The sequence below is a fragment of the Polistes fuscatus genome, unplaced genomic scaffold (genome assembly GCF_010416935.1).
Source record: "Polistes fuscatus isolate 324 unplaced genomic scaffold, CU_Pfus_HIC Scaffold1, whole genome shotgun sequence".
Taxonomy (NCBI): domain Eukaryota; kingdom Metazoa; phylum Arthropoda; class Insecta; order Hymenoptera; family Vespidae; genus Polistes; species Polistes fuscatus.
The window spans coordinates 10,564,710-10,580,107 of record NW_025112997.1 but is presented as its reverse complement, the minus strand read 5'-3'; the positions used below and the strand labels follow the sequence as shown (position 1 = coordinate 10,580,107).

At 26.2% G+C, this 15,398-nt stretch overlaps 1 protein-coding gene across 1 annotated transcript in view; it reads left to right on the top strand.

The window, feature by feature from the left end:
• Window positions 1-15,398, top strand: part of LOC122526665 (atrial natriuretic peptide receptor 1) — a 151,800-nt gene that overhangs the window by 113,520 nt on the left and 22,882 nt on the right. The window contains exons 16-17 of the mRNA XM_043650187.1: window positions 11,303-11,452; window positions 15,128-15,320. Of these exons, the coding sequence (XP_043506122.1) occupies window positions 11,303-11,452; window positions 15,128-15,320 (343 nt within the window). The remainder of the gene's footprint in view (window positions 1-11,302; window positions 11,453-15,127; window positions 15,321-15,398) is intronic.

The following is a 15,398-nucleotide window of genomic DNA, read 5'->3' as shown; positions in this document are numbered from 1 at the left end:
CCTAAATTCGCTTTTACAATCTTGAAAAAATTTCCTGTTGCATATTGTATCATTTGATTCCGGTTGAGTATTTATTGAAACAGAATCATTTAATTTAATCTATTTTTCTACTGTTCTTCTATTTTTGTTACATTTGATTGCAGATATTTTCAAATTGTAAAATAGATTTTTTAATACTGCATATTCCTAATATCAAAAAAAAGCATTTACATTTTTTTGAATAAGGCTGAGACTTCTGGCAACTGACGTGTCTGTCGGTTTCTTAATGAAATACTGTTTCAATGGCGTGCAACAAAATGATCTATCAATTCTCCTCCAGCCGTGAAATTCTCAAAAGGATGCTTAATTCTATTACTAATTGCGAGTTAGTGAGCTATTAGTTTTATATCATTGACTGCAATCTCTAAGAATTTTTATTCCATTTTTAAAATATAATTAACCAATTGATTTTCGGGCTCCTCTTCTAAAATTGGTTTATGCCCTAATTTTGTAGAAGCAACATTTTCCGCAGTGATATCATCATTAACTTTAGAGTACTAACAGCTAGGATAGATTATGGTACATCATACACTTTTCGTATAGCATTTAAAAGAATGATTTAAATTAATTTTATAATTTAATAATAAATTTTAAAATGTGTTATAGTAATATGAGACTCATATTGCTATCTATAATGTATCTTATATTACTATTAATTTGGTTTCCACTTTTTTTATTATATCATAATTAAAACACAAATCCTTTAAGTATCCATTTTTATACTAATTGTAAAACTATAAATAAAATAGTTTAATTTGCTTTGTTCCTTTTATACATTATCACACACATAAAATAAATCAATGTAAATTTTATTCATAGAAACTCGCATAAAATCTTTTACACACGAACTTAACGCAGAACATCCATAAAACAAAAAACGACGACTGCCAACTACCGTTGATAGGCAGATTATTTTAGTTAGTCGTCATAATCTATAATCTATATATATAAAAATGAATCCCTGTTTCCTTTGGTCACGCCATAACTTGAGAACGACTTTACCGATTTCATTTATCCTTCTTTTTTTAAGTTTTCTAATACTTTGTAGAAGGTTCTTATGGAAAGAAAAATTTAGAAAACCGCTTACAAAATTTTAAAATTAGAGAAAACTTAACGAAAGAAGTGAGTGTGTTTACAGAAATTGGTGGGGGTTATGCGAGTAACTTCGCCGTGGATTTACGCTTACAACGGGCGTTTTTTCGTGAATCTCGCGTGAATTTGGTCAAATACAAAGCGTTGCATAGAAACATAAATACGTGTTTTTACATGATCCGCGCTCAAGTGACAATAAAAAAAAATTCGTAAAAATACGTTTCCCGCAAGCAATGTGTTAAAAATTTAATATATCGATTTTTGGTAAATTTTAATAGACTAACACGTGCTATACATGATTATATAGAAAAACTAAGGGAATTAATTTTTTATTTTCAATTGAATTTTGGTTCTTCAAAATGCCACTAATTAGATGTACCAACTTAGGTCGCAGAACTCGCAATGCTGCAAGTTAAAAACATAAACGAGCAAATCCAACCGACGAACGACGCGAAGCGCGAAATGACAGGGCAACATTTGTCGGATCACCTAGTACATAATAAACTACTGTTATAAAATCTATCACAATTATTAAAAGGTCAAATATCTTAATATTTCATATTACTATCCTATCTGATATTTGTTTATTCTCTTTTATTGTTTTAAATGTTTTCTTAAATCGTAGTTAAACTAACAAAATTACATGCAATCAAAGTTAAAAGTAAAATATACATTTAGTTAATTTGCTATGAAAATGCGGCACTTTAGACAATTTTACAAAAGTTAAAGTAATATGGCTTTTTAAAAATCATACAAAAAATTCTAAGGTAATAGTAAAGTAAATGAATAAAGTTTCTAATGTTAGTAAACAAGTTTCATACATGTTCCTTTTCTTTACGAGATGTGCGAAAAATGTACACGTTACATTCTGGTGTTATATTATTTTTATGAGTAAATTAATACATCATTCTTTTTAGATCACGGAAAGTGATGTAAATGTTGAATAAAAGATTATGAGTACAAGTTTTTTCTCATTGGCAAAAAATATTTGATTTGTTTTTTTTATTCTATTTTTTACAACTTCTATAGCGGCAAAATTGCTATTCATTATGGCGATACCAATATATTAAAAGCACAGTTTCGGAAACTTTATTTATATATTGAAAAATATTAAAAAGTATATATGATTTTATTTATAAAAATATTTATTTTATATACTATTTATCAAGTATATCTAAATACATTATAATTATTAAGTATGTATTAATAATACATACTTAATGTTTCTTAATTTAACCCCTTGTACTATTTTGACGAGTCTGACTCGTGATGAAAATTTTAGGCCAAACATGGATGTCACGAGTCGGGCTCGTTGTTCAGTTCCAGATCAAACTTGAATATCACGAGCTTGTCTCGTACTCGAAATTTCAGGCCGAACATGAATATCACGAGTCCGACTCGTACTCGACATCTTGCGTTCGGTCGTGAAAATAGGTTTCAAATTTCGGCACGTGCGCTCCGCCGCTCGCCTTTCACCGCGATGATCGAGGCAGCCGCGTTTGGCCTGGCGTTTCCTGAGGTTCCGAATAGTGCAAGGGGTTAAAAGAAATTAATTTTTTTTTAAATTTTGTTTCCATTTTGTTGCAAAATGGAAAAATTGTGGTTTTGTAGATTATGTTATTTGAGTTTCTTATTAGAGTTTATTATTTGCACCACCTAGTACAAATGATTATCTATGTATATAATTAGAAAATACAACAGATAACATCATGAGCGATTAGAAATCTTTATATTATAAAAATGATAGAAATAACCGTAATGTTATCATTCTGTTTATTATTTTTAATAAAATACAGTGCTTTAATGATACACCTGATCGTTTACATTTCTTTTTTTTTTCTTTATAACAAAATTTTAATATAATAGAAAAAAAATGTTATCTTGTTGGAATATTAAAGTTACACACTGTATGTGCATTCCGCGACAAAACTATATGACATGAAAGAAGTAAGAATATTTACTGAACATTTTCTTCTTTTTTCATTTCTGGTTCTATTATTTACTTTCTATAGCAGTACTCTGTGTAGATCCACGTTTTATCTAAAGCTACAATACCAAGAATTTGAATAAAAAATGAAAACAAAACAAAAAAATTCTTTTAGTTCTGATAAAACTGTTTATAAATACTTGAAATGATCCATACGAGATAAGTTTTTGATGTCACAGTGTGTATATTTATTTGTATAAAATACTTCTTTAGAAAAATGAAATTGATATAAATTTAATTAATAATTTAAAATAGAAAATTTTTCAAAATAATTTTAAGTAATAATTAACAATAATTTAATAAATAAGTCAAAATAATTTTAGTAATATTAAGAAAAAAGTTAACGTCTAGTATATAATTATCTATAAAATTAGAAACAAAATAAAAAAAATCATAAATAAATATCTGATTGATCGACTGAAAATAAAAAGTTCTCGAAAAAAACGTTCGATTAAGTCAATTAGTTGTTTATCACGTCCATAAATAAAATTATTAATAAATGTGTCGCAGGGAATTTGGACAAGGTAAAAATTTAGAACGTTATATTTTGATCTTATTGAACGTTTTGTTCCTTCATCGGGACTTCTTCAGCAACTAAAATATATTACGACTTTAAAAATACATATTATCAAACATTTAATACATAGTTATTCAATATTACCTTGATTGTTAAAGTTCAGAGTCTTTTATATATTATTACAAAAAGACATACATAATTCTTATATTTTTTTAAATAATAAAACTGTACTTAGAGAGAGAGAGAGAGCATCTATAAATCGTTAAATTTTAACATGTAATCAAAACAATACTGATTTAGACTAGTGTCGAATAGTCTAGGTATCCTCATTATTGTAGTGCTATGTATATTACTGCGTCCTATTGATAATAGTTAAACTTTAATATTTTGTTGTAAATGCTATTCAAATTATTTGTGTCTGTTCTGTAATTAATTGTATTGTTATTCACTATGTTGTACATTTCGTTTACGTTTTTTTTGAACCAATTGTCTTCTACATCTAAAATAGTTGCTGTGTCAAATTTAAAATTGTGTCCTGTTTTAAAATGATGATCAGCTAACGCGGTGGTATTAGTTTTTTGTGTATCAGTGGGTTTACTATCATTTCTATGTTGATTTATTTTTTTTTTGAGTTTTTGTTTCGTTTGTCCTATGAAACACTTGTCGCATTCCCAAGGTATTTTGTAAACTAAGATCTATCTTATCAACCTTGTCCTTTAACTTGGTGTAAATAGAATTCACTTTCACTAAATTATAAAATACTAGTTTTATATTAGTATTATTAGTATATTATAGCCCTATCGGACTAGGGGCGCGTATTATAAATATTGGTTTTTGGTTATGATCGATTCCGATCGTACAACATTTATTAATAATTCGAGTTTAATTCTAATTTAAAGTTAGTCCAATTCTACACTAACAGCAAAACAAATAACAACAAAAGCTGAAGAAACATTTATCAGCAGAGCTATACAAAAAGTAATAAAAGATTGCAAATGTCTGAAAAGAAGTAAAATATTAAAAGAAGCTGCTACTTCATTGTATGGAAACAGAATTACAAATTGCAAAAATATGGGCATATTACCGCAGTAAATACATATCTTTTTCAGATGGTAGACAAACGTTTTAATTTGAACGGGGTAGACTTTTTAAATTATTGTTTTCACGACTTAATAAAAAGAAAAAAATATTAGATTGAGAAAAAAGTTAGTAATTATCTTGAGACGAAGTTCTTGATTTAAAAAATATATCGTATTTTAAGTTAAGGATTTCATTTGCAATTAGTATTTGATCCATGGGCATCGGAGATGTGTACATATCAGACAGGCGGGCAACAGGGAATAGTTACACGGTCGACGCTTGACCTTGATTTAGACTGTCTTTTTATTTTCAATAAGGAATATTTGAGAGATTTTGGTACGTAAACATGAGATGACAATGATGTTGCCTAAGCAAACAAACTCATGCATTTCCACCTAGAAAAATGATTTCTTTCATACTACAATATAATATACAGAGTGCCACAGTTTTTTCAGTTAAACATTACAAATATATTTTACAAGCAAAAATAATACAATAATATCATATAAACATCGGCTTTTAAATGATTTATTATAAAGTTGTAAACAAAAAAAAAACTGGTGTGTGTACTTATGTACGCACGTAAGAAGTTATACTTCTTTGCCGTACCAAAACGAATATAACCTCAATAACCTCAAAAATAACTTCAAAAAAATACTTCAAAGAAAAAAAATAACTTAAAAAAAAATAATTATTATTATATATATATAAGAAAGAATAAACTGGTGTGTGTACTTATGTACGCACGTAAGAAGTTATACTTCTTTGCCGTACCAAAACGAATATAACCTCAATAACCTCAAAAATAATTTCAGAAAAAAACTTCAAAGAAAAAAAATAACTTAAAACAAAAAAATAATTATTATTATATAAATAAAAGAAAGAATAAAAAAAAGAAAAATAAAATATCAAAATATAGATATCAGTCCACACTAAATATAAGAGAGATATATCGAATTACTTGACGCGTCAACAGCTATGGCGCGGTTACAGCATTAGTTCTCGCTTCGATCATTTAAGTAAAGCAGCGCTGAGTACGATTAGTATTTGGATGGGTGACCCGCTTGAGAAAAAAAGGGGAAGAAGAAGAGAAGACAACTTCATGCCGTATACTTGAAATCGCTTTGCCGCGCGTCGTAAATACCGACAAACTTCATGGTGTCGTTTTTCCAGACGCTCGGAACAAAATCACTCTCCATTACATTTTCCCCAACGCGCCAAAAGAAGTATAACTTCAAAAATATGAAATGATAATTAATTGGTGTCGTTCATTGATGTCACATAAGTTTAAATCATTTATAATTTTTTTCAAAATGCTACCCGCTATTATGAATAACTGACATTTACAAAAAATAGAATTCACTGCATTATTAATTACATATTCATTTTATTTCATTTCTGTAAATAAATTTAAAATATTTTGTTTTAACATCTGACGAAACACCAGTTTTTAATTATTTCGTATTTTTGATAGCAACTTAATACAACATTTAAGAGCCTACGTTTATATGATATTTTTCATAATCATTGGACACAATCATAGGGTAAATAGAAGTAAATTACAAAAATCAACGTTAAATTCAAAGTAATAAAAATATTTTATGAAAATATTAATATTTATGGTAAACATAATTAATATTTTATGTAAATAAAATTATTATTAATTAATGTATTAAAATTATAAAATTATATATTTATATAATAAATTTAAATAGAATTCAACTTTTTATCATAACAATTCAAATATACATACCGTAAAAGAAGTAAAAGATTATTTTGAGAATAAAACAGTTATTTGACTGTAGCCCGTAAAATATTTTGACTTTAAATATTGTTGACAATTGTCAGGAAATACAAGCAAAGAGATATAGAGTAACCAGAATAAATTCTCTGACACGATTTAATCCGAAGAATTATTTCCATATAAAGATAGCATGGAAGTAAAGTATTGCTACGGTCGTAAATTTTAACACAAATTTTAAGGAACTTTGTTTATTCAAAGAAAATTTACACAATTATTTATAAAAATTTATTATATATGAACAAAAATTTGTTTTGCTTATAAAAAATAAATGTTTACAAAAAGCTGTGTATAATACATATTCTTGAATTTTTCAGAATAAATTTTACTAAAAAAGTAAAATATTTTATATTTATATTATATATTTTATTTATATTTTTTATAAAAGTATTAACAGATTTTTTTTACAATTGACAAAAAATATACGTATACTCGGAAAGTATTGTGAAATAATATGAGCACTTTTAATTTATTTGTATTATTTATGAAAATAAATAAATCAATAATTTAGAACAAATGTTTAGGATCCTACAAATAATATCGATTTATATAATTTGGACACTTTTCTTAATCATATGCATTAACTGAAATAATACTTAATTTTTATATCGAAAAAATATTCCATCATTCAATAAAAAAATCTATATTATATTTACATATTACATATTAACACACACGTTAAAGATCCGATACTTGGTTGGATTTTTACACTATTTCATTAATTAATATCAATCGTTTAGGTACATTAGAAATAATTTTATTTACATACATTTACTCACGAAAGTATTTGAACATTTGTCATGATATATTTTATTGATTATAATAAGTATATTATAGAACACTTACTGTGACATATTATTAATATTGGATGGAGGTATGATTCTCTAGATTATACAGGTATAGTTTCAAGTAAATCGAAATTCGTATCGAATAAATTCCGTTCCGTTAACTTCTTTGGGCGACTTGAACGGTATTTAATTTTTATAATTCCTTCAGATTTCGACTTTTTAATAATGTAATGTATCGTAGATCTATTTATATTTAATAATAACACAGCCACAAATCCCTGATATTAATCCGATTGAACATCTATGGACAATAATAGGAAAAAAATTAAAAAAATTTAATATAACAACAAAAACAAGTTTAAAAGACAAAATACTTGAAGTATAGGGTTCTACATCATCAAGTATTACTGAAAATTTAGTAAAGAGTAGCATAATCGCTTACAAGATGTTATTCTTGCTAAAGGTGGTCCTACTAAATATTAAAGGCTTAAAAATTATCTGTCCAAATACTTTTATGGCTTTAGCAATCGTTACGACTGTAAGAAATAAATCATAACTATTGTATATATATTTCGATTTACTTGAAACTATACCTGTATAATCTAGAGAGTCTCATATCTCCATTCAATATTAATAATATGTCAGTAAGAGCTCTATAATATATTTATAATTAATAAAATATATCATGGCAAATGTTCAAGTACTTTCGTGAATCACTGTATTCTAATGAAATACGTAACCACTTTTTAGTAAATCGCAATTTTAATTTTTCCTTCGTTCTGATGGATTAGTGATTTTTTTATTTGACGTTACAAATAATATCATAAATTCACTATCGGACTTTTATTTAATATATTCTACAAGAAATTAATTCAATAACATAAATGAATTATTTATGTAAGAAAGATAGAAAGGCTAAAACCAAACAAATTGAAAAATTATATAAATATCTTTTAAAAAGAATGAAATAAATTATACAAAATATTGTAATATTTTCAAAAAATAAATTATTTATGAAAGAAAGATAAAAGGTTACAAACAGAACCAATTGAAAAATTATAAAAATCTCTTGTGTGAAATCACTTCTTTCTAAAAAATTAAATAAAATAGCATTGTCAAAATACGTGTATAAAAATAACATTTTTGAGTTTATTTTTTATAAGAAGCATACATTTTTTGTCGTATTTTCGCCTTTAATTGTAAGTATTTTCATTTGTATAATTTTTATTCTTTAAAATTATAAAAGTAAAAATTACTATACTTTTCAGGAAAAAATATTTTCTACGAAGAACAATGACAAACAAATACAATCCTACTGTATATTAAATATACAAGGTGTCAGGATTACGTTAGGATTAGGACAAATATTAAAATTTATTTTTTTCAAAAACAAAGCATTATATAAATAAATTATATTCTACATTTTAGACTTAATTTTTCATGCAGAATTACCCCATAAGGGGGGAGATACATGTAAAATTTTCAAAAAAATCTTTTCTTTTTCTTTCATAAAATAGTAGTAATTCATAATTAGTATAACATCCTAAGAATATATCCCAAAATTTTTAAAACTTAATTCAAAATATTTCTCATGTTATAACTTATAAAGGTGACCCTCCTACACTTTACGTTCGAGTACCGTCAGAAGTACAGTTGAGCGGTCGACTTTGTCTACCTGTTTTTGAATGCCCTTACCTTCCGACCTTTCTATTGTTAAAATTTGGGTGAGCAAATGTTTCAATATTTTTATATATATTATTTCTCTAAGAAAAGAACAGTTTTATAATTATTACAAACTACATTAGTAAAGGTCAGAGCCAGTGTTGCTGTTTGTTTTGTTTAGTTTTGTTTTTAAACTTATTTTATACGAAACGATTTGGAAAACAGAAAAATATATCATATGTGCTTAACGGATGATAATCTAAAACATTAAGTCTGTCCGCCGGGTCCCGACAGCTGATACAAATGGCGAAAAACTGAAGCTTCTGGAGAAAATTTAAAACTTATTTAACACCCTGCACTACATACAGAGGTCCAAGAGTATGTAAAGCCAATATTTGAAGATTTATCCCGAGATGATTTGCTAGAAATATGTATGGATGGCCATACGCAGAATGCAAATGAGAGTTTCAACTCGACCGTTTGGCGTTTCGCTCCAAAGCACTTACATTCAGGGTTAAAAATCATTGAAATTGTCGCGTATATAGCAGCTGAATTGTTCAATGAAGGATATACATCTCTTTTACAAGTAATGAACAATTGAGATATAATAATTGGCAGACAGTACAAATCTGTTAGATTTGTTTGTGGAAGATCGAAAGTAAAAAGTCGTTTTAATGTAAAATATAGTGTTTAATATTAATAAAATTTAATGAAAAGCGCGTCTAATGCCATCTATATTACACTGGCGCTCTGATTACCGCCAAATTCAACAAAATCATACGCAAAGTAGATAAACAGAGAGTGACTTGAGAAAACCGGCGCAACTTTTTAACAACTAAAGAAGCTCGTTAAGTACGTTAAGAAAAAGTTTTTGAGAAAAATAACTTCTACGAAGGCACTGAAGGACTATTATATGGCTTTGGAATTGCTAATTAATCGATAAGTCACTACAATCATTGAATTTTTTTGTACCCGAACATTAAATGCGTTTTTCTCGAAACACTATTTTTCAAATCGACAAGCACAATATCTCAAAAAGTTTTCTATTTATTGCGCTGAAATTTTGCACACATTTTTTCAATGATATTACTTTCTATATGAAAGAATCTAGAGATTCATATATAATAGAAACATTAATAAGCATACAGAATTTTTTTTTATCAATACCGCAGAAGCTACAATGCTTGCTAATCGATAACTCTTGCTACGACCTTCCTGGAAGACTGGACTGTGAATCAGCCATTTTTAAATATAAAATGAAAAAAAAAATTTTTTGTAATAGTTAAAAATATAAATAAACCTTATGCCAAGTTTTAAAATTGAGGAATAGATTATTTAAAAAAAAAAAAATTCATCAAAATCGAATAAAATTCATGGGCTTACATGTATCTCCCCCTTTAAGGTTTATACCGTCAGTTATAAAACACCCTATATATAAGGTCTTAAAAGAATTGTTATCACCTATCACAAAAATTGCTTTTTCTCTGTATTTCGTTTTGTCCAAGAACTTTTAAAGCAATTAAATAAAAACATTTGCAAACTTTTGTAACGTTACAGTTTTATTAAATAACCATCATTATTAATGAAATTTGCAAAAGTTATTTATTATAATGTTTAGTGTTTCTTATAAATATTATTTTTTCTAAAACCTCTCTCTTGTGAAGTGGAACCTGACAGAACGTACATTATCATTTAAATAGTTTTTTAAAAATATACTTTCTACAAAAATTTTTATATGACAACCTGAGTACTATTTTTTATTAGAGAGCAATTATTAGAAATATCACTTTAATTATCGTGGATCTCAAATGAATTGTCATTTTTTATATTAGATAAATTATTTACAAAAATCTCTTTAAAATTTTAATTTTATGTGACCCCATCTTTATTTACGTTTTTTTACTTTTTTTCAAAAAATAAAACGTGCATAATAAATTTACTAGAAAAATATACAAGAATCATTATTAGAATCAGGGTTAATACACTTTCTATTTTTAACAATTCTATTACTTGAATTATTTACAAATAATTTGTCAGTGAATTTTGTTTAACTTTCACTATTTTTCCGGTTAAAAAGATAACTCTTAAAATACACCAAAGGAAAAGAAAATAAAACTTATACAATAAATATAGTAAAATAAAATTCAAAATTATTAATAAAATCAACGTTACTAACGCAAAAATCCTAAACATGTAAGAATAAAAAACATATTTTGATTAAGTAAAAAAATTAATTCACATAATCCGTTTTAGAAAGTTGGTATAAAAAGGCATAATTCTGAAACTCCTGTTTGTTAGATGTTAATAAGAATAACATTACACGTTTTTTCTTGTAGAGATTACGAAAGTAGCAATATCCTGGACAATTTGTTGTCTCGCATGGAACAATATGCGACGAATTTAGAAGCTTTGGTCGAGGAACGTACTGCGGATTACTTTGAAGAAAAACGCAAATGCGAGGAGCTTCTATATCAGTTACTGCCAAAGTAAGTCTATTTTAAATTATGTCATTTTTCTAACGCACTAATTGTAAGTAATCAACTTGGATTTATCGAAGTCACGTATCTCTCATTGCTTTGTTTTCGTTCAGCAACCTTCTTTACATTGTTTAATTCGATTTTCTATATTACTTAAACATAATTTACTTATCTCGTAACATCATTTGCATCATAAAAAAGATGAAAAATAATGCCGTGTGTATCGCAAATTTTTATTTTATTATTTTTAAGCAGAAATATGATAACAAGTAATAAAGAAGTATATATTTCAGCATTTTGTAAATATTTCAGTAATTTGTACATACATATGAGACCGTAATTATAAAAGTAATCTAAGTCATATGTTTCTTGTTTCGAGATATTTAAAAAATTACATTTAAGTTCTATATAATATGGAAATAACAAGTATTAAATGATTCATTTTTAATAATATCGTAACAATTACATTGAATTAATTGAATTTAAAATAATGGTAATCAATAAAAAATAATAATATATTATAATAGAATACTTATTATTCATTTTGGCAAAAAGTTTTTATATATTAGAAAATATATGATAATGAATTTTTTTAATAATAACAAAAGAACTGTAATTAATATTATTACATTTTTTTACTTGCCAAATCAATTAACTCTCTTAGTCACATAAATATTAAATTATTATTAACGATTATTTTAAAATTATTCAATTTTGTTCATTTTAAATGTTTAAATAAAAAAAAATCTACATCTGCATTTATACATTTTACAATGTTTATTTGAATTTATATTTTCAAGAGAATTTAAAAAGACAATGTTTATTATTTCATTCTATTTATCCACTTTGTGTTTTATTGAATAATACGGTTTAGCAAGTGAACGGTTCAAATGTTACTTCAATGACCTTGCATGCCATGGAAAAAGATAATCAATTTTAGGGATGAAAAAATGGCAGGAATTAAGTCTACCATTTAATATTTATATTTGTTGAAAATAAATTAAACGTGTTTGCTAAAATTAATAAGTAATTAGAAGGATTGGTTTATAAATTACAAAAATATGAAACCAAAAATTTACTCATTCTTAAACGTTAGAATATTTTTAGAAGTAGCTGTATATCGATATAAATTATGGATGTTGCAGTTCTGCAGTGCATATGTACGAGCCGGCCCTGCCCTATTTCTTGTAATATAAATAAGTATATTACTTAAAAAAATATGTTTTTTTTTGTTTGTATGGCTATGGAATAGGGCCTAATCGGATATAATTTCATTTTTAACGTTTTATAACGGATCGTAGAATCTTTTATTTGGAAATTGGCTAATCTTTAAAAGGTTAAAGATTAAACCCTAATAATAATTTTTTATTTATCAATCGGTCTTTCTATTACGTCAATATATTTCTTACAAGAAAGAACTTTATTTACCATTTTCCTGCAAATATCATAGGAAAGGTATTAAAAACGATTATTCTTTCTAATAAAAGTACGTGGATCGTACTTATAAACGTTACTGACACATAAAAATACAATTACATATATATTTCCTAGCTTTCCATTAAAATGAAAAATGCATTTTATTCGTCGTTATATCCTTCTCCCACTGGAAAATTTTTCTATACAATTTTGAGCCTCGCTAAGGAGAGTACGTGAGTTTTAACGCATTTTAACAGGATTTAACGAGCGGCCGGCATCGAACGTGCCACAAAAAACATGAATATTTCTCTTTTAATCTGTTAAATCAGATTGTTAGTAGAAACGAGTGACATATGTAGCTTCCACTTTGTATCTTTTTGTTAGGATTGTTATTTATTGCGTTCATATTTTGATACATTTTTTGTTAGTATTTTAAATAAATGGCTCGGTATTTATCATGAAATATTAATTTATAATATGAGAAATTAGTATTGGTATTCATTAATATAAAAACTATTAATATTTCGTATATAATATTTATAAATACAGTAATTGTTAGAAAAATACTTAATTTTAAAGTTCATTCATGTTTAAGTAGATGGTGCAATGATAACATAGACTTTGGATCGAGGATATAAATCTAGTAACAGTATATCGTCTATGTTCAGCCAAAAGTTACTAACTACACTTTTGACCCCAAATTACTCATGTATCATTTATTACTCATGTTTCCAAAACCAAATTTTTCTCATTAGGAACTACTTCTAACGAAGAATAACTCAAATTAACAGAACTTTTGGTTAGTGATTTTTGACTGAACATATACGATATTATTTATAAAATTCCCAAGTCCTTTTCATTTTTTTCGTCGTTTTCTTTCGATTTACAACTCCCATGCAAGGATTTATTACATGTGAATCAAATAATAATTTATAAATATTTTAAATAAATTATCAGAAGGAGGAGCTTCCCCTAGACAGAGAAATGTCAATTAGTTGAAAAGAAAGTATCACCTATTTCACCTACACATTTGTTAATTATAAATAGATTGAATTAAGAATGAAAAGTTTTAGACATGAAAGTATCATAAATTATAGTTCATGATCCACCAAATGTTACAAAAAAAACTGTATCAAAATAAAAATAGGCTTTTTTTATTTAAAATAATGACGTTGTGCATAAATAATTATTTTCAGTTACGTGAAACAATATTTTGTAAGTCTCATAAAAACAGAACACGTAAGTCCATTATAGTAATTTACATAAATTTTCCTAAATTTAATATTCCATACTCCGAAAGAAGAAATAAATTATCTAAAACATACTGTATATTAAATACGTATTGACATTTTATTTTAAATACTTATTGCCAATATGAAGTATCCCATATAGCATTCGTGATAGTAAATTTATTCCAACAGAGATGTAATTTATATTGAATTCGAAAACAAAAACAACAACAATAATAAAATATACATATTTCATTAAAAATAATGGCACAAGGGCGAAAGGCCATCGGCGAAAAGGTCATTTCACATTTCATTTACAATTTAACAAACGTGAAGATATTATAATTATTAAATAACATTTATATTAAAGTTAAAACAATTTTTTGACTATTACCAAAATTAATAGAAAAATATATTGAAAATATTAATAACTAGTACTGAATTTCAAAATTAGCTTCTCTAAAAATTAGATAAAAATAGCCGTAAAATGAAAAACACGAATCTTTCTTACATGCTTTGAATAAAATGAAAAACCATATTAGCACTGTATCATGCATTGCATTAACACCCTATAATCCAAAAAACATGTTTTTAAAGGCAGTAATTCTTAAGTTTTTGATTTAATGACGTTACTCATTGGTCGCCATTTTCGATTTCTCTTTTTTATAATAAAATATCAGTAACTATTATAAAAATAAAAAGAAAATTATTAGTATAATAAATCATCAATGGCGATGACAAAATATTAGTATAAACCTTATATTAACATGTAATCTTTACACAACCCTGATGTAATGTTAAACCAACCCCTAATCTTATTGTGATTATTAATATTCTAATGAGAATTCTAACGAGTAATTATTGTTATTATTATTATTTGATTTAAATGTTTATGTATATTGACAACAAATATTTTAAAATACTGACAGTTTATTTAACAAAATATTGAAAAAAAAATTTTAAATATTAATCAAATAAATAAATGTTTGTTTTTATTTAAAATCGTAAGTAAACGAATTTAATATATTTTCTCTTTCAGATCCGTTGCATCTCAGCTGATACTCGGACAGAGTGTAATAGCTGAAACGTACGACCAAGTAACCATTTACTTTAGTGATATCGTTGGTTTCACCAGTCTATCGGCTGAGAGTACGCCACTTCAAGTAGTCGACTTGTTGAACGATCTCTACACCTGTTTCGACTCCATTATCGAAAATTTCGACGTTTATAAGGTAAGCGATATATTACTTACTATATTTATTCAATTACTTTAATAGATATACCGAGATAGCCATCATTGATTAAAAGGC